The 27,513-nt window shown below is 51.9% G+C and overlaps 1 protein-coding gene across 3 annotated transcripts; it reads left to right on the top strand.

The window, feature by feature from the left end:
• EPHB4 (EPH receptor B4) lies at positions 1-27,513 on the top strand. Of its 3 annotated transcripts, none has more exons than XM_084763593.1 (17): positions 2-546; positions 4,275-4,345; positions 4,468-4,755; positions 8,182-8,578; positions 11,313-11,468; positions 12,031-12,363; positions 13,681-13,805; positions 14,662-14,827; positions 17,147-17,249; positions 17,681-17,745; positions 17,850-17,963; positions 19,330-19,577; positions 21,687-21,902; positions 23,166-23,315; positions 24,791-24,984; positions 25,177-25,332; positions 26,462-27,513. In XM_084763593.1, the coding sequence occupies exons 1-17, from the start codon at positions 495-497 to the stop codon at positions 26,589-26,591; spliced, it is 2,964 nt and encodes a 987-aa protein (XP_084619719.1). In that variant the 5' UTR covers positions 2-494; the 3' UTR covers positions 26,592-27,513. The 3 variants fall into 3 exon arrangements, with proteins under 3 accessions (XP_084619720.1, XP_084619719.1, XP_084619718.1); XM_084763592.1 differs by having other exon boundaries at positions 13,654-13,805; XM_084763594.1 differs by lacking the exon at positions 25,177-25,332 and having other exon boundaries at positions 1-546; positions 13,654-13,805.

The following is a 27,513-nucleotide window of genomic DNA, read 5'->3' as shown; positions in this document are numbered from 1 at the left end:
GCCCGACTCAGTCTCAGCTCGGCCCAACCCTGGCCCAGCCTGTCTCCTTCCCGCTCCGTCCCCACTTTGGCTTCTACCCTCCTTGACTGCAACCGGCCCACTCTGCCCGGCTGTGCGAGAGCCACCAACCATTCCTGGGAGCGAAGGAGACCGCGACCAATCGGCCCACCCCAGCCAGCCAGGGCGGGACCCCCGAAACCCCGGAGGGACCCCTAACTCTCAGCCACGTCCCGATCTCCGCCCGCCCAGCGACGGCCACTGCCAGGACGTCCCCCCTCAAGGCTGGCCTCCCCGCGCGCGCGCGCTGCGGCGGGGACGTGGGGGCCGCACCTGAGCGCGGGTGCCCGGCGCGCCCGCATGGGCCATCGTTGAGAGGCCCCCGACGGAAAGTCCCAGCAGCAGAGTCGGTGTGCACCCGCCCAGGGGAGGGTCAGACCTGGGGGGGCCAGGGCCCCCCAAACTCGGATCTTATTCAGCCAAAGTGAGGCGGCGCCATGGAGCTCAGAGCGCTGCTGTGCTGGGCTTCCCTCGCCACTGCTTTAGAAGGTGAGTTAACTTGGGGGGTGCGCCTCTGTTTGGGGGGTCCCCAAAGTTGTACCTCAGAGTCCAGAAGCTGGTCTCTCTCTGTTGCAACTCCGGCACCCCTAGACATTTCGGACCAATAGCGCTAGAAGGAGAGGGGGCGGGGGAGGAGGCGGCCTGGCGGGGAGTGGGGTTTTTCTTTTGTTTGGGAGAGAGATGGAGTCCAGAGCTCAGACCCGGGACCTTCCCCTACCCAGCCTTCTAAACTCTCAGCCCTAACGCCAAAGGCCCTTGGCAGCCTTTCTTTTCCTGCCACCCTAATATTCAAAACTATCCCCAAAGTTTCTATCCATCCTCCACCTTTGGCCAAAAAGTTCTCGAAGGGGCACTTGCCGACGAGGCAGACCCCAGACCCCAGCTAGGCCGTAAAACGACCGCCCCCCAGCACACACCAACTCCTTAGCATTCACACCTGGACCCTACAGCCGCGCACCCCAGTCCGTATGGCCCCATCTGCAGCCCGGCTCTTGAACCCCAAACGGCTGGCCAGGCTACAGACCTCGTGCTGGCTCTCTTGTCGTGTTTTTTTTTTTCCAGACTGCACCCCAACCTTTTAAATGCCATTTAGACTTCAACTTTTCCTAAGCCTGTGGCTTTCTTCCAGCCGTATGAGCCCGCAGAAGCATCCTAACACACTGGCCTGTGTCGCCCTAATTCACCCCAGCTGCCCATCTCTTAGCCCGCCTCAGATTTCTGGTTTTCTTTCTTTCTTCCTTCCTTTTTTTTTTTTTTTTCTTTTTCCTGTATTCCTCTGCAAATGCCTCTTCAAGATCTGCGAGCCCTTCACTCCTCAGTCCCACTTGGGGCTGCCTAGGATTTGTAAACCACCCGCCTCCCGTCCTCCGTTTTCCTAAGCTCTTTTCAATGAATTTGGCTCCCCCCCCCAACCTCCCTTGCTGCTTAGAATCAAAGGAGTATATGGGAGTGGGAGGGGGCCGGGTTCGGTTGCTGAATCGGAGGAATCAAAGGAGTTTGGAAAATCCTGCTCCCTCTAGGCTGGGGGCTAGTTCTGGGATGATCAAAGTAGGAGAGTGGGTGAGGTGGGGGGTGGGTGAGGGGGACGCTTTGGGCTCCAGGAGTGGAGGAAATCAAATGGGCAGAAAAATCCATGAAGTGTGTCAGGAGGGAAAGACAGATGGCAACAGGAAAGGTCCCTTCTCACGTATGCTACCTGGGTGCTTCTCAGGTCACCCATCCCCTTCCCCCGGGCCGTGCCGAGGGCTTTGGTTTTACTGTTATCCTCACCCCCCCCCCCCCCACAGTCGCCCTGCAAGAGCCAGATCTCTCTCGTGCCCTCATTTTTTTACAGATAAAAGACCGGGCCTTCAGAAATGTTCAGTTGTTTATCCAAGGCCACATGACCCCTCCCCCCCCCCCAAAAAAAGGTGTAAACTGAGATACGGTCCCTCGGGGAACCTACAAATTGAGTTGATCAGCTGGAGAAGGGTGGAGGCGAGGGTGGGTCAGGGAACTGATGGGCTGAGGTGAGCTGGAGGCAGGGAGGTCTGAGATGCATGCAGAGAGAGTGAGGCTGAGCTCTTAGAAGTCTAACGAGCAGCCTTGCCTGCCGCACAGACAGTGTGCAAATTGGAGACAGGAAAACACTATCCAGGCTGGAACAATGGAGGGGTGGAGACGGCAGCCTCCGTCCACCCCCCTCCCAGAACCCCGGGCATCCTGTCCCCAATGTGCTCTGTTGTCTCCTGCCACCCAGTCGAGGGGCCCCCTAGGCTTTGCCTCCAGCCGGTCAGGTTCCTGCCTGCCCCCTGCATCCAAGGACGGCACCGGGGAACTTTGAGGCCGATGTCTCACTCACCCACCCTGTCTTCCCTTCACCCCTTCCTTCTCTCTTGCAGCCCCAAAGGGGGGGGGCGGGACCTGGTCCCAGGTGTTCTTCCGGCTCCCCTGGAGGCTCACTCTCAACACCCATGTGGTTCCCAGACTCCTGCTCCCTCCCAAGCCGTCCTGTCCTCTTCAGGGGATTTCAGCCAGCAGCCGCCTCTCTCCCCTTCGTGTTGCCAGAGGCCTCAGCACTTCGCCTAAATCTTCCGAGCCCTGGCCTTATTGCCAGAGGCCTTAGCATTTCTAATCTTCTACTGGGTCAGCGCCCTGCCATTCTCCTCCCCTCCCCAAATGATCCCAGAGCCCTGCCAGGTGTGTTCTCACACACACACACACACACACACACACACACACACACACACTTCTACCCACCCTACCAGAATCCCCTCCTTTCTTTTCTCCTAACCAACTCCAGATGTGGTAAGGCCTCTCTGCTGGAGCCAAGCGGGAACCCAAGAGTCCCCCGGTTTCCAGAACTTTACTCCTCAGATGGTAGCAAGTGGGGGAGGTGTTCTGCTTCAGGCGAGGGCACCACCTTGAAGGAGGAGGAGTGGGGTGTCTGGTGTGAAAAGGGGGTGGCGACTGGGGAGGGGACTAGAGTTGGGATGGAAGCCAATTTTGGCACTTCGGAGCGGGAAGGCAGGGGCGAGCCTGAGGCAGGCCTTTAGGGAGCCTTAACCTGGAGCAGCAGTCCCCCAGCTCCAGGGGGCAAGGCCGGGATGGGGGTGGGCCGGAGGGCGGGAGGAGTTGTTTTGGTTTTTTGTTTGTTTGTTTGTTTGTTTCTAGACAGGATCTCATGTAATTCTGTCTGGGCACAAACTCACCAGGTAGTGGAGCATGGTCTTGAACTCTTGATCTTTCTGTCTCCACCTCCCAAGTGCTGGAATTATAAAAATGTGCCGTGTGGCCAGGCATGGTGGCGTACGCCTTTAATCCTAGCACTCGGGAGGCAGAGGCAGGCGGATCGCTGTGAGTTCAAGGCCAGCCTGGTCTACAAAGCGAGTCCAGGACAGCCATGCTAACACAGAGAGACCCTGTCTCGAAAAACCAAAAAAGAAAGAAAGAAAGAAAAGTAAAAATGTGCCATGTGCCCAGGAAACACACACACTCCCTCCCCTCTGTGTGTGTGTGTGTGTGTGTGCGCGCGCGGTGCTGGATGTGAAACCCAGAGAGAGACTAAGCACGCTGAGCCAGCACTGCCGCTGAGCCATGCCCACCCCTGGCAACTGCTGTGATGAAACCCAAGAGCCACCTTCTTCTACAGGTCCTTGAGTTGTGGCCTTTTACCTGCCAGCGTGGGGTCCCCTCCTTCTCCTGGGCACAGGCCCTGGGTGAAGCCTAGAAGCTGTCCAGTGCCTACCAACTGCTGACAGTTGCCAGTGGGGTTGGCACGGGAACAGGAGTTAGCTGTGAATCTAAGGGCAGTGGGACGATGAGACGGTTCAGCACGGAAAGATGTCCCCAAGACCGGCAACCTGCTTTTGATTCTCAGCAAGTGTGCACGCGAATACACACACACACACACACACACACACACACACAATTTCCTTTATGTAAGGATGGGAGACAAAGAGAGAAATGAGTTCCCTTGTGCCATGGGATGTGTGTGGCAGTCAGAGGACACCGTGTGAGAGTCTGCTCTCCCACAAGTGGGTCCCAAGGAGGAAAGTGGGTCTGCAGGCTCGGCGGCGGCTAGTGTCTGTATCTCTTTAAGAAAATAAATGTTGCTACCTCCCAGAACTAGAAAGAGAACCCATTTCCTCTCATTCCTGTTTGTTCCCAGCAAGCTCTTGGCCCTAATCTCTCTTCCCGTACCTCCCCAAAGGGCTGACTTTGTCTCTCTGTCTTAGAGACCCTGTTGAACACAAAACTGGAAACTGCGGATCTGAAATGGGTGACGTACCCGCAGGCAGAGGGCCAGGTAAGAGATGTATTTCTGGTGACCCGGGAGGGGAAGTGAGGCTGGAGGTCGGAAGGAAGGTTCCCGGTAGCCACTCCAAGCCTTGCTGGGGGCCCTGACTGACAGCTCCCGTCTCTGTGCAGTGGGAGGAGCTAAGCGGCTTGGACGAGGAACAGCACAGCGTGCGCACCTATGAGGTGTGTGACATGAAGCGGCCAGGGGGCCAGGCACACTGGCTGCGCACTGGCTGGGTCCCGAGGCGAGGCGCTGTCCACGTGTATGCCACGCTGCGGTTCACCATGATGGAGTGCCTGTCCCTGCCAAAGGCCAGCCGCTCCTGCAAGGAGACGTTCACCGTCTTCTACTATGAGAGCGAAGCGGATACAGCCACGGCCCACACGCCGGCCTGGATGGAGAACCCCTACATCAAGGTAATAACAGTGGGGCTCAACAGCCTTTCTAGGGCCTTTGGCGGCATCGTTGGGGGCTGGAAGCAATTAAGTCTAGGGAAAGAAGAGTTGGAGCTGTGGGTGGATAGAAGGGTGCACGGCCTTTCCTGTGTAGGGAGGTCCAACTTCAAGCTGCTTTCCCCGACATCTCTGCAGAGCTACACACCGCTGGGCCATTTTTTTCCTTCTCTGTCAACATCGGGGACCTCCCACACTACCAGATCTGTATGTACATCACCTGCTGCTTCTCACTGCCGTCCTCTTTCTGGACCCTCCACACGAACTCCTCCCTTACCTACCTGTCGGTTTGTCTCTTTCCTTTTCTGTGTTGAGACAAGAGTCTTGTGTAGGCCAGGCTGCCCTCAAACTGACTGCACGGCTGAGGCTGGCCTTGAACGCCTGATCCTCCTGCCTCCACCTCCTGAGTGCTGGCCTTATAGCTGGGTGCCACGGTCCTTGGGTGCCCTGGCTGCCCTTTTTTAATTCATTCACTTGTTTGTTTGTTTGTTGCTTTTTGAGGCAGGGCCTCCCTATGTAGCTCTGGTTGTTCTGGGACTTGCTGTGCAGACCAGGCTGCCTTTGAACTCACAAAGTACTGGGATGAAAGGCATGCGCCACTGTGCCTGGCCATCTTATTTATTTACTTATTTTTTATGTGTATGAGTGTTTTGTTCCTGTGTGTGTGTGTGTGTGTGTGTGTGTGTGTGTGTGTGTGTGTGTAGTAGGGGCATCCTGGATCTGATGGTTGGGAGCTGCCACGTAGGTTGCTGGGAACCGAACCCAGTCCTCTGTAAGGAAAATAAGCGCTCTTAGCTGCTGAGCTGTCTCTCCAGCCCTGTCTCTCAAATTCCAGTTGCCAGCCCCAGCCACACCCTGCCTCCCTAAAAGCTGAGATACTGCCATGCAGCCCAGGCTGCCTTTGAAACTGCTGGACTCAAAGTGAGCCTGGGATTCAGGCCCCTCCACTGTGTTCACCCAGGGAAGGTTCCAGAACCTGAGAACCTGAGCTTTGAGGGCAGAAGGAACCCCGAGCTAGCCCAAAACACCTGATCCTCCTGCCTCCACCTCCTAAGTGTTGGGATTACAGGTGTATGACACCCTACTTGACATTTCCAAGCGTTTGTCTGTCTGTTTATTGTGTGCGTGCATGAAAATGCCACAGTGAGAGTGAGGAAGTCACTCAGAGAAACCAACAGTCGCTGTTTTCTCCTCCTCTCACTTGTGGCAAGTACCCTTTACCTCCTGAGCCATCTAACCGGCCCTGGTTTTTTTTGTTTTGTTTTGTTTTTTGTTTTCTGCTGTTGGCTGGTTTAAAAAAAAATACTTGATTTATTAATTGTTTTTACACGTGTGGATGTCTCGCCTGCATGCATTCATGTGCACAGCACGTGCTTGCCTGGTGCCTGAGGAGGATAAAAGAGGGTGTTTGGACTCCCTAGAACTGGAGTTAAATATGCTTGTGAGCCACCATATGGGTGCTGGGCATCCTGTCCTCTGCAAGAGCAGTCAGTGCTCTTAACTGATGAGCTATCTCTCCAACCTGCGCGGTTTTTCCCTTCCCTTCCCTTCCCTTCCCTTCCCTTCCCTTCCTTTTTGCTTTTTCAAGTTTTCTGTATTTATTTACTTATTTCTTGAGGTCGAATCTCTCTCACTATGTAGATCAGAGATCTCTCTGCCTCTGCCTCTGCTTCCTATTTTTATTTTCTGTGTATGAGTGTTTGTCTGGGCACCATGTGGCTGAAGAGGCCAAAACAAGACGACGTAATCTCGTGGGAATGGAGTTCCAGACAATTGCGAGCCACCAAGTGGGTGCTGGGAATTGAACCTCGGCCCTCTGCAAGAGCAGCAAATGCCCTTAACTGCTGAGCCATCGCAGTTTTTGAGGCAAAGTCTGACACATAGCTCAGGCTGGCTTCACCCTGCCTTATGTGGCCCAGGGTAACCGTAAACTCCGGATCCTTCTGCCCTCTACTTCCCCAGTGCTGGGATTACACGTGTGGGTTAGAGACGACCCAGGGCCTCCTGTGTGAGCTGACTTAGCTACATCCCCACCCCTAAAGCTTGAATTCTTCTTTTTACAAATCTTCACCCACAACGAGCTATTGATTGCCCTTGGGATGCCAGCGTCTAAGGTGAGGAGAATCTTAGAAGCTACCGACGCCTCCAGGGCTGATGCTGCTGTCCTTGCTCTGGCTCCTGCAGCACACAGTCACCTGCCTGTCACTTCTGTGATTCTCCTTGGTTCTGAGGTCGTGGTGAGGGTATCCATGAATATTCCTAGAACAAATGAATGATTGGGAAAACGAGACGGGACAAAGTTGGAAGCAGCATAGCTCAGCAAGGGTTAGTGGACGGCGGAGCCGGGGCAGGTAGCGCGAGGGGTAGAGTGTCGGCTCAGCAGTCACAAAGTTCTGGGATAGATACTGAGCATTGCATAAATAAGCAGAGTGGAGCCTGCCTGTCCTCCCAGCAGCTCACGTGAAGGCAGGAGGCAGGAGGATCTCTGTGAGTTCAAGGCTAGTCTGGCCTACACAGAGTGAGGTCCAGGACAGCCAAGACTACACAGAGGAACCCTGTCTTTAAAAACCTTGGCTACAGCCGGGTGTGGTGGCACAGCCTTTAATCCTAGCACTTGGGAGGCAGAGGCAGGTGGATCGCTCTGAGTTCGAGGTCTACAAAAGCAAGTCCAGTACAGCCAGGACTGTTACACAGAAAAACCCTGTCTTGAAAAACCTAAAAAAAGGCCTGGAGAGATGGCTCAGAGGTTAAGAGCACTGACTGCTCTTCCAGAGGTTCTGAGTTCAATTCCCAGCAACCACATGGTGGCTCAAAGCCATCTGTAATGAGATCTGGTGTCTTCTTCTGGTGTGTAGGTGTACATGCAGGCAGAACACTGTGAACATAAAAAATAAATAAATCTTAAAAAAAAAACAAACCCTTGGCTACATAACAGGTTAGAGACCAGCATGGACTACAGGAGACCGTGTGTGTGTGTGTGTGTGTGTGTGTGTGTACATACATGTATATATACAAATATATACATACACATGTGTGCATACATGTGTAATAATTATGTAGGTGTATGTATATGTGTATATGTACATTTATTGTATACAGATTATACATATATGTTATGTATGTGTATAAATATATGCGTGTGTTTGTATGTGTGTATATATTTGTATATATATTTATAATCATATAAATATGCATGCACACATATATGCATATATACATATGTATATATGTATAAACACACACACATACATTACATATTGTGAAAGGTAGGAAGAAGGTTCTCGAACACGAGCTGAGATCATTGAAGGGATCTGCGAAGAAGGTACTCAGCCCACCAGAGATCCTCAGAGGACCTGGGACGGTGGTGGTGACCCTTGCTTCTCCTGGCAGGTCGACACGGTGGCGGCAGAACATCTGACTCGGAAGCGGCCCGGGGCCGAAGCAACGGGGAAAGTTAACATCAAGACGCTGCGCCTGGGTCCGCTCAGCAAAGCGGGCTTCTACCTGGCTTTCCAAGACCAGGGAGCCTGCATGGCCCTGCTCTCCCTGCACCTCTTTTATAAGAAGTGCTCCCGGCTGATCACGAACCTGACCTACTTCCCTGAGACTGTGCCTCGGGAGCTCGTGGTGCCCGTGGCGGGGAGCTGCGTGGCCAACGCCGTCCCTACCGCCAGCCCCAGCCCCAGCCTCTACTGCCGGGAAGATGGTCAGTGGGCCGAACAGCAGGTCACCGGCTGCAGCTGTGCGCCGGGGTACGAAGCCGCCGAGGGGAATAAAATATGCAGAGGTGAGAGTGGGGGTCCCCAGAGAGCTTTACCTGTCTCGGGTGGGGCTGTCGTGCGCGCGCGTCTCCTTCTGGTCTTATCCCTTAAGGTTCTAGGCATTTTCCTTTTAACTTCAGATTTTATTCTTAGGATGGTAGGAAGTATTATTTAGAATTTAGTTCGTTCTATTGGTTGGTTGATTGATTGGTTGTAGGCTCTAGAGGACGACCTGCCGCTGGGGTCTGTTATCTCTTCCACTAAAGTGGGTCCCAGGGAACCAGATTCATGGGCACGTGTGTCCAGCCCTTAAGTTTCCCTACTCTGAGCTGACCCTGTTTCCTCAACACTCCGTTCCGGGAGGTAGGAAAGAAGCCCTAGTTGGGTGACATCTTGACTATTCTAATTCTGTCCACCTTGTCTGCTCTCTGGACACTGTCTGGAGGCGGCTGGGAGGTTGGACTGTCACTGAGCAGCTGGGATACCTTTAGGGGTTGAGGAAAAAGACTTTATGATCTTGTTCTTTTTGTTGGGAATTTCCTGTCATTTGCTGATACGAAGAGGTGCCTCTCTGTCCGAGGAATTCAGCTTTTTTTTTTTTTTTTTTGGTATCACTGAGGATTTGAACCAGGGCCTTGCATATGCTAGGCAAGCTCCCTACCACCTGAGCTGTACCCTCAGCCTCACCCTCAGCCTTTTGATTATTTTTTTGGTGATGGTGATTTGGTTTTGGTTTTGTTGTTATCTTCATTGTTTGTGTTTTGTTTTGTTTTGTAGATTTGCCTGTTCTGTGTGTGTTTGTTGCAGTGGGGGGGGGGGGTGGCTTGTGCTGCCAAGGCGGTTTTGTGGTCAGAGGTCAGAGGTCAGCTTGCAGGCTGTCAGTCAGGTCATGAGACTTGGTGGCAAGCGCTTTTTACCCCTCTAACAAGCTCGCCGTCCCGTAAATGACTTGGTTTTCACAAATGTCCACCTAAAATTAGCCAGTCATTACTTACTTTTGGAATGTTGGCGATGTCCCTGCATCTGGATTGGGATCTGAGGTTTTACATACCATCCTAAACACAGGACTTTACACAGCCTGTTCTGGGTGCTGCAGCAAGCTAAAACTTTGTCTCTGCTGATGACTTCCGTTCCAGAGGTCCTAAGGCCAGGCCGCTGCATCTCTGGGTTATTTTGTTTGTGGTTTTTTGCTTTTGCCCCGACAGAAGGTCTTCGTGACTAGCCCAGGCTGCCTTGCAGCCCAGAGTTCTCTTGCTTTAGGCTCCTGAGTGTATCACCACGCTCAACTTCTATCTTGTTTGTTTTTATAATCTAAAAGATAGTTTGTTTCTTCGTTTGTTCAAGATAGAGTTTCTCTGTGTAGTCTTGGCTCTCCCGGAACTTGCTCTGTAGATCAGGCTGGCCTCGAACTCAGAGATCTGCCTGCCTCTGCCTGGGATTAAAGGCGTGCACCACCACTGCCTGGCTAAGGCTTATATTTTAAATTGTGTGTATATGTGTATTACGTATAGGTGGGGCATCACCTGGTGTTGGAGTTACAGTAGGTGTGAGTCACTCAGTGGGTGCTAGGAACTGAACTCCCATCCCTTGCAGGAGCAGTATGTGCTCTGAACCAGAGGCATCTCTCCAGCCCCTTACTTTTGTTTCTGAGAAATAGGGTCTCATCATGTATCCTGGGCTGGCCTTGAACTTGCAGTCTTTCTCTTGCCTCTGGCTTCCAAGGCCTCTACCTCTGATTACAGGATGGCAAAGAACGTCCGGCTTCATCAACTTGTATTTGGTAAAGGACAAAGGTGTACGGTGTCAGTGTCATTCACACGTGCTTTGTTAGTGCCTTGCATATCACGTGTTTGCTCTCTTGCGTTCCGTAGCAATCCCATGTATTTGGCAGTGTGCTTTCAGAAATGTTCAGATGGCTGGGGATGTGGTTGAGCGCTTGCCTGGCGTGCACAAAGCTCCTGGTCTCCGTCTTCTCCACTGCATACAACTGGATGTGGTGGTGCAGACCTGTAATCCCAGCACCTGGGAGGGAGTTGCCAACAGATAGATCGGCAGTTCAAGGTCATCCTCAGCTGTGTATGAAATTTGAGGGCAGGCTTGGGTATGTAAGATGCTGTCTATATGTTACTTAATTAATAAAATATTATGAGAGGACTTCGCCATACTGCCGAGGTCAGGGGTAGGAAGAGTAAGAACACCTCCTTTAGGGGGATCGTCCCCCTTTTCCTCCTAACTGGCTGGCCCCTCGTTTATTCCTAAACTCTGCGTGCAGGTTTGGGTTTTGTTTTAGAGTTGGAGATTCTTTTTAAAGCTTTAAAAAATGGTGAAACTTTTTATGTGTATGTATGTTTTGCCTGCATGTCTGCATGCATGTCTGTGCACTGTGTGTGTGTTTGTGCACTGTGTGTGTGTTTGTGCACTGTGTGTGTGTCTGTGCACTGTGTGTGTGTCTCTGTGTGTTTGTGCACTGTGTGTGTGTGTATGTGTCTATGCACTGTGTGTATCTCTGTGTGTGTTTGTGCACTGTGTATGTGTATGTGTCTGTGCACTGTGTGTGTGTGTGTCTGTGCACTGTGTGTGTGTGTGTGTGTGTCTGAAGTCAGAAGGGGGCACTGGGTCCCCTGGAATAATAAGGCACTATGTGGCTTCTGGGAACTGAACCCAGGTCCTCTGGAAGAGCTGCCAGTGCTGTCAACCACGGAGCTAGCTCTTTAGTTTTCAGGGGGTGTTTTTGATCGACATGTTTGTCCTTTCCTTCAGCCTGTGGCCAGGGCACCTTCAAGGCCCAAATAGGAGAAGAGCCCTGCCAGCCATGCCCAGCCAACAGCCACTCGAACACCATTGGGTCCCCTGTCTGCCTGTGTCGCATTGGGTATTATCGGGCCCGCTCGGACCCCCGGAGTTCACCTTGCACCAGTAAGTTCCCATTGTTCAGGCAGGGGTGATGGACTTGTGATGTTGTCCTGTGTGTCGGGCTCCCCGCAAGGTCCCTGATCTAGTTTTCTGTGATAAGAATACCATGATAAGAAACAACTTAAGGGAGGAAGGAGTTTATTTCAGCTGAACCCCAGGTACGCAGTCCATCGGCGTGGGGGAGGTCAAGGCAGGAACAGCCAGTCACATCGCATCCACAGTCAAGAGCAGAGAGAAACCGATGTACCCGTGCTTGCTCGCTTGCTTGTTCGCTTGCGTGTGCTCAGCTCGATGTCTCGGCTCTTACACAGTTCAGGGGCATCTGCCTAGGGAATGGTGCTGCCCACAGAAGGCTGGGTCCTCCCATATCACCTCACGCCCATAGGCCCACTCAATGTGGACAATCCCTCACTGAGACTCTGCCCAGGTGATTTTAGCTTGTGTCAAGTTGCCAGGGCTAGCCCATCACAGGTCCCCATGCTTCCCAGCTTTAAGCTCGCGCGGTTGACATTTTAGGAGATTGTGTGGCTGTCTGTCCCCTCTACACTGGTCTCTTTTCCCACAGCCCCACCCTCTGCTCCAAGAAGCGTGGTTCCCATTCTGAATGGCTCCTCCCTGCGCCTTGATTGGAGTGCTCCCCTCGAGTCCGGAGGCCGAGAGGACCTCACTTATGCTGTACGCTGCCGAGAGTGCCATCCCGGAGGCTCCTGCTTGCCCTGTGGGGGCGATCTGACCTTTGACCCCGGCCCTCGAGACCTGGTCGAGCCCTGGGTGTCAATCCGAGGGCTGCGTCCTGACGTTACCTATACCTTTGAGGTTGCTGCTTTGAATGGTGTGTCCACCTTAGCCACCGGGCCGGTTCCATTTGAGCCTGTCAATGTCACCACTGACCGTGAGGGTAAGAATGGGGGGACGGATGGGAGAGGTGTTGGTGAACTGTTTGCTGAGCATGCAGAAGACCCTAGTTAGGTCTGCAGCACCACATAAACCAGCACTTGGCAAGTGGAAGCAGGAAAATCAGAAGTTCAAGGTTATCCTCAGCAGGAACATGAGACCCATCGGCAGAAAGTAATGATTTTTTAAAAAAGCAGTAGAGGGGATGATGTGACCAAAGTATATTATGTGTTCATATGGGAAAGTCATAATGAAGCCCTCTGTGTAGTTACTGTGCTCTAATAAATTCTGAAAGAAGAAAAAGAAAGAAGAGGTAACACACTTAGAATCTCAGTATTTGGGAGTCAGAGGCAGGAAGACCAGGGGTTCAAGGCCAGCCTGAGCTACTACTTGAGACTCTGCCTCAAAGAGAGAGAAAGTGTGTCTTCATTACCTTTCTATTGCTGTATAGAGGCCATGGCTAAGGCAACTTAGAAAAGAAAGCATTTCATTTGGGGGTTTATAGTTCCAGAGGAATAGAGTCCATGATAGTGGCAGGAAGCAAGATGGCGGGCAGACATGGTGCTAGAGCAGTAGCTGAGAGCTCACATCTTGATTTACAGGCAGAGACAGACAGACTGACAGACCCACACACACACACACACACACACACACAGACTTAAACTAGAAATGGGTTGGGATTTTGAAACCTCCAAGCCCACCCCCAGTGACACATCTTCTCCAACAAGGCCACACCTCCTAACCCTTCCCAAGTGGTTCCACCAGCTGGGGACCAGACATTCTAACAGGGCCTCCTGGCCGGAAAATATTTTTCAAAGATGTATTAATTTGGCCGGGCGGTGGTGGTGACGCACGCCTTTAATCCCAGCTCTCGGGAGGCAGAGGCAGAGGCAGGCGAATCTCTGTGAGGTCAACGCCGACCTGGTCTGCAAAAAGCGAGTCCGAGGAAAACCAAAACCAACCAAACAAACAAAAAGATGTATTAATTTATGTGTGTGTGCCTGCATGTCTTTGTGTGAGCCACGTGTTGAAATGCCCGAGGAGCCCAGAAGAGGGTGTTAGGTCCCCTGGAACTGCAGTTACATGCTGCTGTGAGCTGTGGGAAGAGGACGCTAGGTCTAGTCCATGGAGGAAGAACAAGGAAAACAGAAACAGACCCTATGGCTCACCACGGCATGGCTCGGCGGTAGAGCATTTGTCTAGCATGTACAGGCCCCCTTGACCGCATCCCCAGGGATGTGGGGGTGCGGGTAGGGGAAGAACTGGAAAAACTAATTGCTTGACTTTGCAGCAGGGCGCGTTGGGTTTCTTTCTCCTGCAGTGCCCCCTGCAGTGTCTGATATCCGAGTGACTCGGTCGTCACCCAGCAGCTTGATCCTGTCTTGGGCTGTCCCCAGAGCACCCAGCGGTGCTGTGCTGGACTACGAAGTCAAGTATCATGAGAAGGTGAGTCTTGCCTCTGTCTTGGGGAGGGAGAGAGTAGTGGGCATTAGCCCAGAGCTGAGATCCCTGATTTTGAAGACATGTGGTGAGTATTGCAGTTTCAGGCTGTTTATTAACTGGACAGCCATGGGCCTGCCCTAGGGCCTCTCCAAGTCTCACTTATCCTTATCTATAAAATAGTTAGGATGCTATCAGGCACATAGAACTGCTTAAAGGGTTGTCAGAACGGCTCAGTGGGAGAGCACCTGCCTAGAATCCCCCAGTGAGGGGCTGGGGTGTGGCTCAGTGGTAGAGCCCCTGCCTAGAATCCCCCAGTGAGGGGCTGGAGTGTGGCTCAGTGGTAGAGCACCTGCCTAGAATCTCCCAGTGAGGGGATGGGGTGTGGCTCAGTGGTAGAGCCCCTGCCTAGAATCCCCCAGTGAGGGGCTGGGGTGTGGCTCAGTGTTAGAGCCCCTGCCTAGAATCCCCCAGTGAGGGGCTGGGGTGTGGCTCAGTGGTAGAGCACCTGCCTAGAATCCCCCAGTAAGGGGCTGGGGTGTGGCTCAGTGGTAGAGCCCCTGCCTAGAATCCCCCAGTGAGGGGCTGGGGTGTGGCTCAGTGGTAGAGCAGCTGCCTAGAATCCCCCAGTGAGGGGCTCTGGACATGGCTCAGTGGTGCAGTGCTTGCTTGGCATGTGAGGTGCCCTAGGTTTGAGTCCCAGCACCCCAAAGAGAAAAAAGTAAGTCTGTTAGAAGGATTAAAGGGTACCACACCATAGAATAAAGTGGGAGGGGGCGGGAGGGATGGGGGAAGGAAAGGAAAGCAGCTGAGCAGAGGAGGAGGGGTATCTAAGGGCCCAGTCACTCTTCTTCCTGCACAGGGCACAGAGGGCCCCAGCAGTGTACGATTCCTGAAGACATCAGAAAACCGAGCTGAGCTCCGGGGGCTGAAGCGGGGAGCCAGCTACCTGGTCCAGGTACGCGCACGCTCCGAGGCTGGTTACGGCCCCTTCGGCCAAGAGCATCACAGTCAGACTCAAGTTGATGGTGAGTCTGGGGTTTCTGGTGGAGATCGGGCGGGGGGGTTGCCCCCCCTACCAGACAGGTCTTGACTCTGTAGCCACAAAATCTTTGCCTTGGTTTTTTTGTTTGTTTGGTTTTGGTTTTTCGAGACAGGGTTTCCCTGCGTAGCCTTGACTGTCCTGGACTCACTTTGTAGACCAGGCTGGCCTCGAACTCACAGCAATCAATCTGCTTCTGCCTTCCAAGTGCTGGGATTAAAAGCATGTGCCACTGCCGCCAGGCTCTTCTCCGTGTAATCCTTCAGTGATAAGGCCTGGCCAACATAGACAGCATGGAAAATAGAGTAGAGAAATGAAATCTAGGTTCTGGCTGTGCAGCCCGCTGAGTTCTTTATCCTTAGCAGCCAGTGGACCCATGAGCTCCTGTTCCCTTTTCTAATAAGAAAAGCCATCCACCCTTTGTCGCAGAGTTCTGAGGAAAAGTGAGGTGGCCCGTGCTTTTTGTTTGTTTGTTTGTTTGGTTTCTCTGTGTAGTCCAGGCTGTCCTGAAACTTGCTTTGTAGACCAGGCTAGCTTGAACTCAGAGATACACCTGCCTCTGCCTCTGCCTCTGCCTCTGCCTCTGCCTCTGCCTCTCTTAGTGCTGAGACTAAATACATGTGCCAACACTGCCTGGCTTAACTCCATTAAACGGCTCATTCCTTCCTACCTCCCTTCATGGTTTTTGAGACAAGGTCTTGCTATGTAGCCATGGAGATGTTCTAGAACTTGCAAGGCGAGGATCAAAGTTGCAGCCATCCTTCTGCCTTTGCCTCTCAAGTGCAGAGGATTGTAGGAATGCGTCACCATACTTGGCCTTGTTCTTTCTTCCTTCCTTCCTTCCTTCCTTCCTTCCTTCCTTCCTTTTAAAAGTCTTTTCTTCCATTCCTATTCTTCTTATCTTTATTATTATTGTTATTGTTATTATTATTTATTTATTTATTTATTTATTTTGGGGTTTTTTTTTGAGACAGGGTTTCTCTGTGTAGCCTTGGCTGTCCTGGACTCACTTTGTAGACCAGGCTGGCCTCAAACTCACAGTGATCCACCTGCTTCTGCCTCCTGCGTACGTGCTGGGATTAAAGGTGTGTGCCACTACCGCCCAGCTTTTTTTTTTTTAAATGCTCTTTAAAGGTTTTGTTTTATTTTGTGTGTATGAGTACTTTGCATACATATATATTTGGGCACTGTGTGTGTGGAGTTCCCGTGAAGGCCAGAAGTGGGAGCTGGAGCCTCTGGAACTGGAATTAGAGTATTTGAGTTTCTGCCATGTGGATTCTGGGAGGTGAACCCAGGTTCCCTGGAAGAGCCAGTGGTGCTCTTGGATGCTGAGCTGTCTCTCCAGACCCCTTTTCGGGGCGAGGGAGAGGGTAGGCTTCAAGACAGGTTTCTCTTGTAGTCCTGGCTGTCCTGGACTCAATATGTAGACCAGGCTAGTCCTTAGCTCACAGAGATTAGCCTGCCTCTGCCTCCCAAATTGCTGGGGTTAAAGGCATCCCCAGCTTTTTAGATTTTTTTTTTCTCTTCCAGAGACAGGGTCTCATTGTGTGGCACAGGTTGGGCTATAACTTGGCGATCCTCTGGCCTCTGCCTCTTAAATGTTGGGGTTAAGGCGTGGACCATCACTTTTGTCTTATTTTCCTTTGTACTGATGGAACCCAAGACCTTTCATATACTAGACCAGCACTCTACCACTGGGCTATATCCCAGACTGCTACTGCTGCTGCTGCTGTAGTCTTTGCTGTCCTGGACTCGATTTGTAGACCAGGCTGGCCTCGAACTCACAGTGATCTGCGTGTACCACCACTCCCAGCCCAGCCTTTATTTTTATTTTGAGATAGGGTTTTGCTAAATTGCCCACACTGACCCAGAACCTGCTATTGTAACCCAGGCTGGTGTTGAATGCTCTATCTGACTCTCACCCAAATGAGATTTTATTTTTTTTAAAATGACACCAAACCGTAATACAAAATCAAAATGTCCCTGGATACGGAGATGACTCAGCTTAATAAAGGACTTAAGTTTGTGTTCCCAGCAGTGATCGAGTATGCAATGCATATGTGCGCGCGCGCGCACACACACACACACACACACACACACACTCACACACACACACACACTCACACATCTCTAGCTGTAACAAAGCTTGCACACTTTCTCCACTGTCCTCAATCTGAGCTCATTATTCGCTCGGCTTGTTGTAACCCAGCTCAGATCTCTTCTCGGGGGACCTCAGATAACATTGCTTGAAGTTGGAGGTAGGGAGTCAGGAACTCTGAGCTTTACCTGATCTCTTCTCCCCCAGAGAGCGAGAGCTGGAGGGAGCAGCTGGCCCTAATTGCAGGCACTGCGGTTGTGGGCGTGGTCCTGGTCCTGGTCGTGGTTGTCATTGCTGTCCTCTGCCTCAGGTAAAGCTCTGGCCTGGGGAGTCCCATGGTTGGCCACCTGCCCACACACACCCTCGGGCAGTGGTTCTCACCCTTCCTAAGGCTGCGACCTTTTGGAAATAGTTCCTCATGTTGTCTGACCCCCCACCCCCACCCCCGAGACATAAAATTAGTTTCTCACAAATTTCAGTCATTTCTTCATAACTAATTTCGCCACTGTTATGAATCATAATGTAAATTATCTGATGTGCCACCCCAGTGATAGGGTCGTTTTTAACCCCTTGGGGTCCAGACCCACAGGTTGAGAACCGCTGCCCTAGGGCGAGCCTTCCTGTCTCTCTCACTAGTCGATATTCTCAATTGGAAGTTCCCAGACCCTGACTCCTTCGTTCTCTGTGGTGGTAGCAATATTTAATTCAGCTTACTTTCTACTTCTTTTCTCATGGTTCCAGGAAGCAGAGCAATGGGAGGGAAGCCGAGTACTCAGATAAACACGGGCAGTACCTCATCGGCCATGGTATGTGGGTCATAGGCAGGGGGGAGGAGGCTGTGAGCTAACAGGACGTCTTGGTCCAGAGGAATTTTACTTCCTGGTTGATGGGCTCCCATGTGACTCCTTAGGTACTAAGGTCTACATTGATCCCTTTACTTACGAAGACCCTAATGAGGCCGTGAGGGAATTTGCCAAAGAGATCGATGTCTCCTACGTCAAGATTGAAGAGGTAATTGGTGCAGGTAAGAGGAAGGAGTTGGGGAGCTGGGAAGATGGCTCACTCAGTAGGGTGTCCTGCCGTACAAATACGAGGACCTGAGTTCGCTCCCCAGACCCTTGTGAAAAAGCTGAGAACAGCAGCACATGCCTGTAATCTGAGCGCCGGGGTAGTGGTAGGGGGGCACACAAAGAGGGACTGTGGGGACAGCTTGACCCTCAGTGCTCACTGGCCCCCGCAGCCTAGTCAAACCGATGAGCTCTGCGTCCAGTGAGAGACCCCTGAATCAACAAAGGAGGTGGATTTCTGGGTGTGGTGGCACACACCTTTAACTCCAACACTTGGGAGACAGAGGCAGGGCACTCTCTGGGTTTGAGGCTAACCTGGTCTACATAGCAAGTTGGCTAGCCAGGGCTACAAAATGGCTCAGGGGATAAAGGTGACTGCAGCCAAGACTGAGGACCTGTGTGCTCCATCCTTGGGACCCACATTTCCGGGAGGAAAGAACTAATTACTGAAAATTGTCCTCCAACTTTCAGATATTTGGTCTCCTCCCTCCCCCACCCCATCCTCCACCCCCTACATACACATATAAACATGCATTCTCCACCATAATATTTAATTTAAAAATGGAGAATGCTGGACGTGGTGGCGCACACCTTTAATCCCAGCACTCGGGAGGCAGAAGCAGGTGGATCGCTGTGAGTTCGAGGCCAGCCTGGTCTACAAAGTGAGTCCAGGACAGCCAAGGCTTACACAGAGAGACCTGTCTCAAAAGAAGAGAAGGAGAAGAAGAAGAAGAAACAGGTGGAGAGATGGCTCAGGGGTTAAGAGCACTGTCTGCTCTTTCAAAGGACCCAGGTTCAATCCCCAGCAACCACATGGCAGCTCACAGTTTTCTGTAACTGCAGTGCCAAGGGATCTGATACCTTCATACTAATGCACTTAAAATAAAAGTAAATAATTATTTTTAAAAAATAAAATAAAAATGAAGAAATAGAGCCTGGTGTGGTGGCGCACACCTTTAATCCCAGCACTTGGGAGGCAGAAGCAGGCGGATCTCTGTGAGTTCATGGCCCAGCCTGGTCTACAAAGTGAGGCCAGGACAGCCAGGACTACAAGAGAAACCCTGTCTCAAAAAACCAAAAGATTAAAAAAATAAAAAATAAATAAAAAGAAGAAACAGGATGGAAGAGTTAGAAGAAAACACCAGATGTTAACATATAGCAGCTATCAACCTGTAGCCTCCCCATTGCACATATGCCTACATTCACAGGAACATGTACATACTCCCACATACAGGCACACACAAAAGTGGAAGCCTGGGCAGTGGGAATGAAAGACATAGGTCAGGCCAGGAGAAGAACTGACCGTCCGCGATCTTGTTGTAGGGGAGTTTGGAGAGGTGTGCCGTGGTCGGCTGAAGGCGCCAGGGAAAAAGGAGAGCTGTGTGGCCATCAAGACCCTGAAGGGCGGCTACACAGAGCGACAGAGGCGCGAGTTCCTGAGTGAGGCCTCCATCATGGGTCAGTTTGAACATCCCAATATCATCCGCCTTGAGGGTGTGGTCACCAACAGTGTGCCGGTCATGATCCTCACTGAATTCATGGAGAACGGAGCCCTGGACTCCTTCTTGCGGGTGAGCCACCCTGGTCACCTTCACAACCACTGCGGGCTCCTGGGTGAGGGTGGGGGGGCGGGGGGAGGTGGATGTCAGGAAGCTGGAAGAGCTGGGCTCAGAAAACAGGACAGAGCTGGCTTCACTCCTGCAGTGCCAGCACTGGAAGAGCTGAGACAGGAGGCTTATGAGTTTAAGCCAACCTGGGGATAGGAAGCCACCAGTTCTAGGTCAGCTGAGACTATAGCAAGACTCTACCTCCAGAAAGAAAAAGAAAAGAAAAGTTAAATAGTTTCAGACATGGGAAAACAAAATTGAACCAGATCTTGAACAGTGACTGAATTATTTGGTAGATTTCTTTTTGTACATTACTGGAGATTTATATGTACTACATATGTTCTCTATTGCAGAGACACACTGAGGGAATCTAGGCAGGTACTGCACCACTAAGCCATGCCTCCAGCCCCTCACTGGGGGATTCTAGGCAGGGGCTCTACCACTAAGCCACGCCTCCAGCCCCTCACTGGGGGATTCTAGGCAGGGGCTCTACCACTGAGCCACATCTCAGCCCCTCACTGAGGGATTCTAGGCAGAGGCTCTACCACTGAGCCACACCCCAGCCCCTCACTGGGGGATTCTAGGCAGGTGCTCTACCACTGAGCCACACCCCAGCCCCTCATTGGGGGATTCTAGGCAGGTGCTCTACCACTGAGCCACACCCCAACCCCTCACTGGGGGTTCTAGGCAGGTGCTCTACCACTGAGCCACACCCCAACCCCTCACTGGGGGTTCTAGGCAGGTGCTCTACCACTGAGCCACACCCCAGCCCCTCACTGGGGGATTCTAGGCAGGTGCTCTACCACTGAGCCACACCCCAACCCCTCACTGGGGGTTCTAGGCAGGTGCTCTACCACTGAGCCACACCCCAACCCCTCACTGGGGGTTCTAGGCAGGTGCTCTACCACTGAGCCACACCCCAACCCCTCACTGGGGGTTCTAGGCAGGTGCTCTACCACTGAGCCATACCTCCAGTCCCTCACTGGGGGATTCTAGGTACATGTTCTACCACTGAGCCACACCCCCAGCCCCTCACTGTTCTTTTTGCATTTACATACAGTTGGTCTGAGACACTTTCCTAATTGACAGGCAGCTCAGAGAGCACTCATAACTGGCCCAACTCTGCCTGTCAAATCTAAGGACTTTGTTAGAATAAAAATGTTAGCTGGAGAGGCAGGCGTGGTGGCGCACACCTTTCCCAGCACTCAGGAGGCAGAGGCAGGCGGATCACTGTGAGTTCGAGGCCAGCCTGGTCTACAAAGTGAGTCCAGGACAGTCAGGGCTACACAGAGAAACCCTGTCTTGAAAAAAACAAAACAAACAAAACAAACAAATGTTAGCTGAAGCCACTAGTGATGCTTGACCTGTAATCGCAGAACTTGGGAGGCTGAAGCAGGAGGATTGCCACAACTTTGGGGTGGCTTGGGCTACGTATTGAGACTCTGTCTCAAAAAAAAAAAAAAAAGAAAGAAAGAAAGAAAAAAGGAAAAATAATTAAACGTGCTGATTAGAATCAGAGCACTGTGGTATATATATATATATACCACATATATATGTATGTATAATCTGAGGCAGAAGAATGGACTTTTCAAGACCAGCCTGGGCTGCATAGTAAATCTAGGTTAACCAGACAGAGATATCAAAAAGAAAGCAGACTGGGGTGTAGGACGTGGCCTTTAAAAACATCTCTTTATAATCTGGGAGTGGCTGAACATACATCTTTAAAACAAAACAAAAGCAGGAGGCATGGCAGTGCATGCCTGTAACCCCCGAGGTTGGAAGATTGACACAGGAGGATTGCCATACATTCCGCACCATCCAGGGCCACATGAGCAGAACTTAGCACCAAAGGAAAAACCAAAATAATGAGGCACGATGAGAAACTGTGGTATGGTGTTCTGCTAGCCGGCAGAGTTTAGTAAGAATAACTGCGCTGCCTGGGAGAATTGAGCTGCCCTCTAGGTCAGCGGGGGAGCGGGTATATGAGTGACAGCTGCGGTGAAGGAGTGGCAAGGAAGCTCAAGCGTGGGTGATCCACCCTAAACCAGCCTTTCTCCCCTGTCTCCTCTCCAGCTGAACGACGGGCAGTTCACGGTCATCCAGCTGGTGGGCATGCTGCGGGGCATCGCCTCGGGCATGCGGTACCTGGCTGAGATGAGCTACGTCCATCGAGACCTGGCTGCTCGTAACATCCTGGTCAACAGCAACCTGGTCTGCAAGGTCTCTGACTTCGGCCTCTCCAGATTCTTGGAGGAGAACTCCTCCGATCCCACCTACACCAGCTCCCTGGTGAGCCCCAGAGCCAAGGATACCCTCTAAGCGTTCAAGCCCACGTGGGCTGGTGGGGGTGGTTGGAGAATCCGGAAGCGGAAGTCATGGCAACTTTGGCCCCGGGAGGCTGAAGGAAAATGAGCTTCCGATGTGTAAGAAAAGATCAGCTGTGGCGATGGGCGATTAGAGGCCAGAAAGAAACGAGACCAGCCAGGGAGTAGTGGCGCACACCCGTCACTACGGAGGTTGGGGGAGGGAAGTTGTGTGGGTCCTAGATAGAACAAGACAAGGAGAGAGAGAAACCCAGATACGGTGGTGCAGACCTGTAATCCCAGCACTGGGGAGGTGGACGCTGGGGGATCTGAGTTCATCTTTGGCTACATGGGGAGCTGGTGGCATGTATCTTACTGTTTCTAGAAAACATCACAAAACCAAATGGGAGAGGGATGGGAGTGGGTGCTACAAGTAGGGGAGAACTGCAGAGTTGGTTATGGGGGAGCTGTGTCTTAGGTTCTTTTCCTATGGCTGTGATACATACGCGACAAAAATAACTTAGAAAGGTTTATTTTGAGAGCCAGGTGTGTGCCTGCAATCCTGGCACTCAGGGAGGCAGAGGCAAGTGGATCTTTGTGAGTTCGAGGCCAGCCTGGTCTACAAAGCGAGTCCAGGACAGTCAAGGCTACACAGAGAAACCCTGTCTCAAAAAAAACTAAAAGATAAAATTAAGGTTTATTTTGAACTCACGGTTCAAGGGGCAGCCCATCAGGGTGACAAAGCTAAGGCAGCAGGAGCTGGAAGCAGCTAGTCACATTGCACCCACAGTCAAGAAACAGAGAACAAGGGCTGGAGAGATGGCTCAGCGGTTAAGAGCACTGACTGCTCTTCCAGAGGACCCAAGTTCAATTCCCAGCAACCACATGGCTTCGCTCAACCATCTGTGACTCCAAGATCTGACACCTTCACACATATATGCAGGCAAAAAAAAAAAAAAAACCCAATGCACATAAAATAAATTTTTAAAAAAAGAAGGAAAAGAAAGGAAGAGAGAACAGTACATGGATGCATGTGCTCAGCTCAGCTCACCTTTGTCCTTTTGATTAACTGCAGGCTCCAAGCCCAGGGCATGGCACGATCCTCTCGGAGGCTGGGTCTTCCTACCTCCTTTAACCCAGTTAGGGAAATCCTTCTCAGGCATTGCCACAGGCTTGTCTTCTAAGAGTATGACTGATGTTCCTGGGTCCTGCTGGTGCCTGGATTCACCTTTTCCTCCTTCTTCCATAGGGAGGAAAGATTCCCATCCGGTGGACCGCCCCCGAGGCCATTGCCTTCAGGAAATTCACATCTGCCAGTGATGCCTGGAGCTACGGGATCGTCATGTGGGAGGTCATGTCTTTTGGGGAACGGCCATACTGGGACATGAGCAACCAGGATGTAAGTGTTCCGTGATCATACCAAGCTTTCCTGGGGTATAGGAGTGGGGGATAGGGTCCCCAGACTCTTCCCTACCCAGGTGTGGGACAGTGAGGGAGGCAGGGTTTGCATCCAAGAGTTGGCTGCATGAACTGGGAAGATGGGCTGGAGAGATGGCTCAGTGGTTAAGAGCACTTGCCTGCTCTCCCAAAGGACCTGGGTTCAATTCCCAGCACCCACATGGCAGCTCACAACTGTCTGTAACTCCAAGATCTGACACTCTCACACCAATGAACAGAAATTTAAAAAGTTAAAGCCGGGCAGTGGTGGCTCACGCCTTTAATCCCAGCACTTGGGTGGCAGAGGCAGGTGGATCTCTCTGAGTTCGAGGCCAGCCTGGTCTACAAAGCAAGTCCAGGACAGTCAAGGCTACACAGAGAAACCCTGTCTCAAAAAGCCAAAATAAATAAATAGGTAGATAAATAAATTACTTAAAAAAAAAAAAAGGAGCTAGGAAGATGACTCAGTGAGTAAAGTCCCTGCCGTACAGGGATGAGGACCAGAGTTCAGCTCCCTGGCACCCACCTAAAAGCTGGGCACAGTGGTGCTCGTCCATAACCCCACTGCTGGGAGTGTTGGAGGCAGTCAGCTCCAGGTTCAGTGAGAGACACTGTCTCAAGAAATAAAGTGGAGGGGCTGGAAAGACAGCTCATAGGGGAAAGTGCTTGTAAGGCAAGCATGTTCGGATCCCCAGCCCCCATGTAAAGGTGTGCCTGTAATTCCAGCACTTGGAAGGTAGCAATAGGAGATCCTGCATCAAGCTAGACTAGGAAGCTCTGAGCGCAAGGGAGAGACCCTGCCTCGATATATAAGGTGGAGAGTGACTGAGGAAGACGCCTGGTGTCAACTTCTGGCCTTTCCGTGGTCACCCATGCACATTACGTATGCAAAAGAAAGGCAAGTGGAGGGTTGGAAGGTGGCTCAGTGGGCAAAAGCTCCTGTTGCCAAGCCTAATGACTTGAGTTCAATCCCCAGAACCGATACTGTGGGAGGAGATAACTGATTTCTTCAAATTGCCCTCTGACCCCTACACATGTGCTATTGCACGTGTGCACGTACACAGACACATAGACACACACATACACACACACACACACACTCTCTCTCGCTTCTACACGTAAATAAATAGATGGAATTTAAAAACAGAATAAAGTGGAAAGTGATGTCGGAAGATCCCCTGCTGACCTTTGGCCTCCACAGGTACACACACATATGAACACACACACACAGAGTTGGATGCAGCGATGTTGGGTTCAGGGATGGATGGAGGGCAGGGTGGTTGTGGAGGTGTTGCCAGCCAAGGCAGCTTTCATTCACCCAGGGCTCATGAATCTTCTGGGTGGCCGTGATTCCCACCCCAATCAATATCCCTCAGATCTTTTGGCAAATGGTTCTCTGAAGCCAGCTTCACCCAGTACTCCTTCTTGTCACTGTAGGTGATCAATGCTATTGAACAGGACTACCGGCTGCCCCCGCCCCCAGACTGCCCCACCTCCCTCCACCAGCTCATGCTGGACTGTTGGCAGAAGGACCGGAATGCCCGGCCCCGCTTCCCCCAAGTGGTCAGCGCTCTGGACAAGATGATCCGGAATCCTGCTAGCCTCAAAATCGTGGCCAGGGAGAATGGCGGGTGAGGATCCCAGAGAACAAGCCCCTTCGTCCCTGACTCTGCCACCACCCGCAAGCCCCTCTAAGTGGCCCTGCAGTGTCCACCCCTTCCATGGTATATGGGTTGGTTTGTGTTGGTCTTCCCAGGATGCTCTGACATGGTAGCTACCCGACTTAGCACTTCTCCCCATCTTTATCCTCCCCCACCCCTCAGGGCCTCACATCCACTCTTGGACCAACGGCAACCTCACTACTCTGCTTTTGGCTCTGTGGGCGAGTGGCTTCGAGCCATCAAGATGGGGAGATACGAGGAAAGCTTTGCAGCGGCTGGGTTCGGCTCCCTTGAGGTGGTCAGCCAGATCTCTGCAGAGTAAGTGGAAGGGACCACAGTGAAGGCACAGTCCCCAGAGGGTGCCTGGGAACACTGGGTATAGGAAGCAGAGACAGACCCTCAGGTTTAGTAGGGGCCTCTCGGTTCAACGTCAGGGGCTATTAGATTGGTGGCTGGGAAGCACGCCCAGAGCTGCCCACCAAACAAATGGCTGTGGCGGAGACCCCGGATCCTCCCCGAATGGCAGTGTCCTGCTAGCGTTTGCTCTGGAGCCTCCTCAGGCCCGGGCCATCTCCCTTCCCATCTCCAGCCTGTATCTATCTTTGTCCCTCTATCTACATTCCAAACACAGCTCTCACATTAATGTGTCGACTCTGGTTCTCTTTTCCCACCCATAAAAGGAGAAGACTAGGGCTGAGATTTGGAAATCCCTTCCCAGCTTTGATGTTAAATGGTTTTATGATTCTATCAACTCCCAAACAACTGTCCTCTTGCCTGCCTGCACTTGGAGTGCCTCCTTCCTCTCTGCTGTGGTCCTCTCCCGAGGCCTTTGCTTACCCCAGCTGTGGGGGTAGGAGGCTGCTATGGTGGTTTATACCATTGTACTTGCCAGCTCTTGGGAGGCTGAGGCAGGAGGATTTTTCAACTGAGCCTAGTATGGGATGCATATCAATACCTTCCAAGTAACCAGATAAAATAATAGGTAAAATTTTTTTTAAAAATCTCCAGAAAATGTCTGACCAGGCAGGTCCCCTGGTCTTAACACTTTTTACGCCCTGGTTCTTTTTCTGTGTTGTTCTTTTCCTTATTTCTTTCTCCTCTAAGATAATCTCTGCAGCTCCTTTCCCTGAGCTCTCTTCGAGGCTGTTCTCTTTCCTTCCTCCACTGCAGCTGCGCAGTAGAGGCTTGGTGCCTAAATTCTGCCTTGCTTTTTTTTGTTGTTCTTTTGAGGCAGGGTTTCTCTGTGTAGCCTTGGCTGTCCTGGACTCGCTTTGTAGACCAGGCTGGCCTCAGTTTCATAGGGACCCACCTTCCTCTGCCTCCTGAGTGCTGGGATTAAAGGTGTGTGCCACCACGCCCTGGGTACCTTGCTGTTCTTGACATTATCCTGCTATGGGCTTCCTGGTTGGTTGGTCCCTGGACTCATCCAGCTTTCTGTTTTCCACAGGGACCTTCTCCGTATTGGAGTCACTCTGGCAGGACACCAGAAGAAAATCTTGGCCAGTGTGCAGCATATGAAGTCCCAAGCTAAGCCAGGAGCCCCTGGTGGGACAGGAGGACCAGCGCAGCAGTTCTGAGCTCCAAGGACTTACCACCCCAGAGACATGGGCTCCCCTTCTTCCCGGGGCAGAGTTGGATGGGGGCTCACAAGACGTGCCCCCCCCCCATCACAGCCTCCCGTTGGATTGCACTTTGAACAGAGGGGGTTGGGAATTGGTAATCTTGGAGACCCAGGATTTGGGGAATTGTGCCATATGGCACGGTAACAGTCATATGCATGCCCTCTGGGCGGGGAACCCCAAACTCAGAGTGAGTCTTTGCCTCAAGACTGGGCAAAGAAACATCCCTACATCTCTAATCTCCCATCTTCCCAGAGGGCTCGCTCCCCAAGCGCCTTCCACCTCAATGGGCATGTCCCTACAGACCAAAGAGAAAGGGTGACCAGCTTGCCAACTTAGGAGTGGAAAATGCCGTCCCAGGAGGCAGGAAGGGGCTGTCAGGACCCAGTGATGTAATCATTGGGTTTTGATGCCCCAGCTTGCTGCTGTCACCACCAAAGGCAATCATTTTTCCCCTTGTAAATGCCCCTCCCCTCATCTGCCTTCATATTGAAGGTTCTGGAGTTTTACTATTTTTTATTTTGTTATTTTTTTCCTCCTCCTTCTCCCCCCCTCTCCCCGCCCCCCTCGTCCTTGTCCAGATTATGTGTTGAAGGGTACCTGTTTCCACTGTCTGCTGTTGGGAACAAGGACCCATTGATATGTTCTAGAACAGTGCCTTGGAAATACCACAGTCGCAGACAGTTCTTCCCCCTTCCCTGCCCCCAAGCTGAGTCCTGAGTGGAGGGGAGGGGGCACGATGTTGTAAAGGGGGCAGGAGGGTGGTGGTGGTCAACAGAGGCAGACACCGGTGCTTGGAAGGGGGTTCTTAAATTATATTTAAAAAGAAACTTTTTGTATAAATAAAAGAAGCTGGGTAATGTCCCAGTACTGAGGGTGA

The sequence above is a fragment of the Acomys minous genome, assembly GCF_964271855.1.
Source record: "Acomys minous genome assembly, chromosome: 16".
NCBI lineage: Eukaryota > Metazoa > Chordata > Mammalia > Rodentia > Muridae > Acomys > Acomys minous.
The sequence above is the reverse complement of the archived record's forward strand: the minus strand, read 5'-3'. Positions and strand labels throughout refer to the sequence as shown.

Bases quoted from the DNA above. Each gene is read 5' to 3' on its own strand.
- EPHB4 (XM_084763592.1), top strand. From the start codon at position 495: ATGGAGCTCAGAGCGCTGCTGTGCTGGGCTTCCCTCGCCACTGCTTTA. The intron at 547-4,274 runs GTGAGTTAACTT...TCTCTGTCTTAG, and splicing joins CCTCGCCACTGCTTTAGAAG to AGACCCTGTTGAACACAAAA. The intron at 13,806-14,661 runs GTGAGTCTTGCC...CTTCCTGCACAG, and splicing joins AAGTCAAGTATCATGAGAAG to GGCACAGAGGGCCCCAGCAG.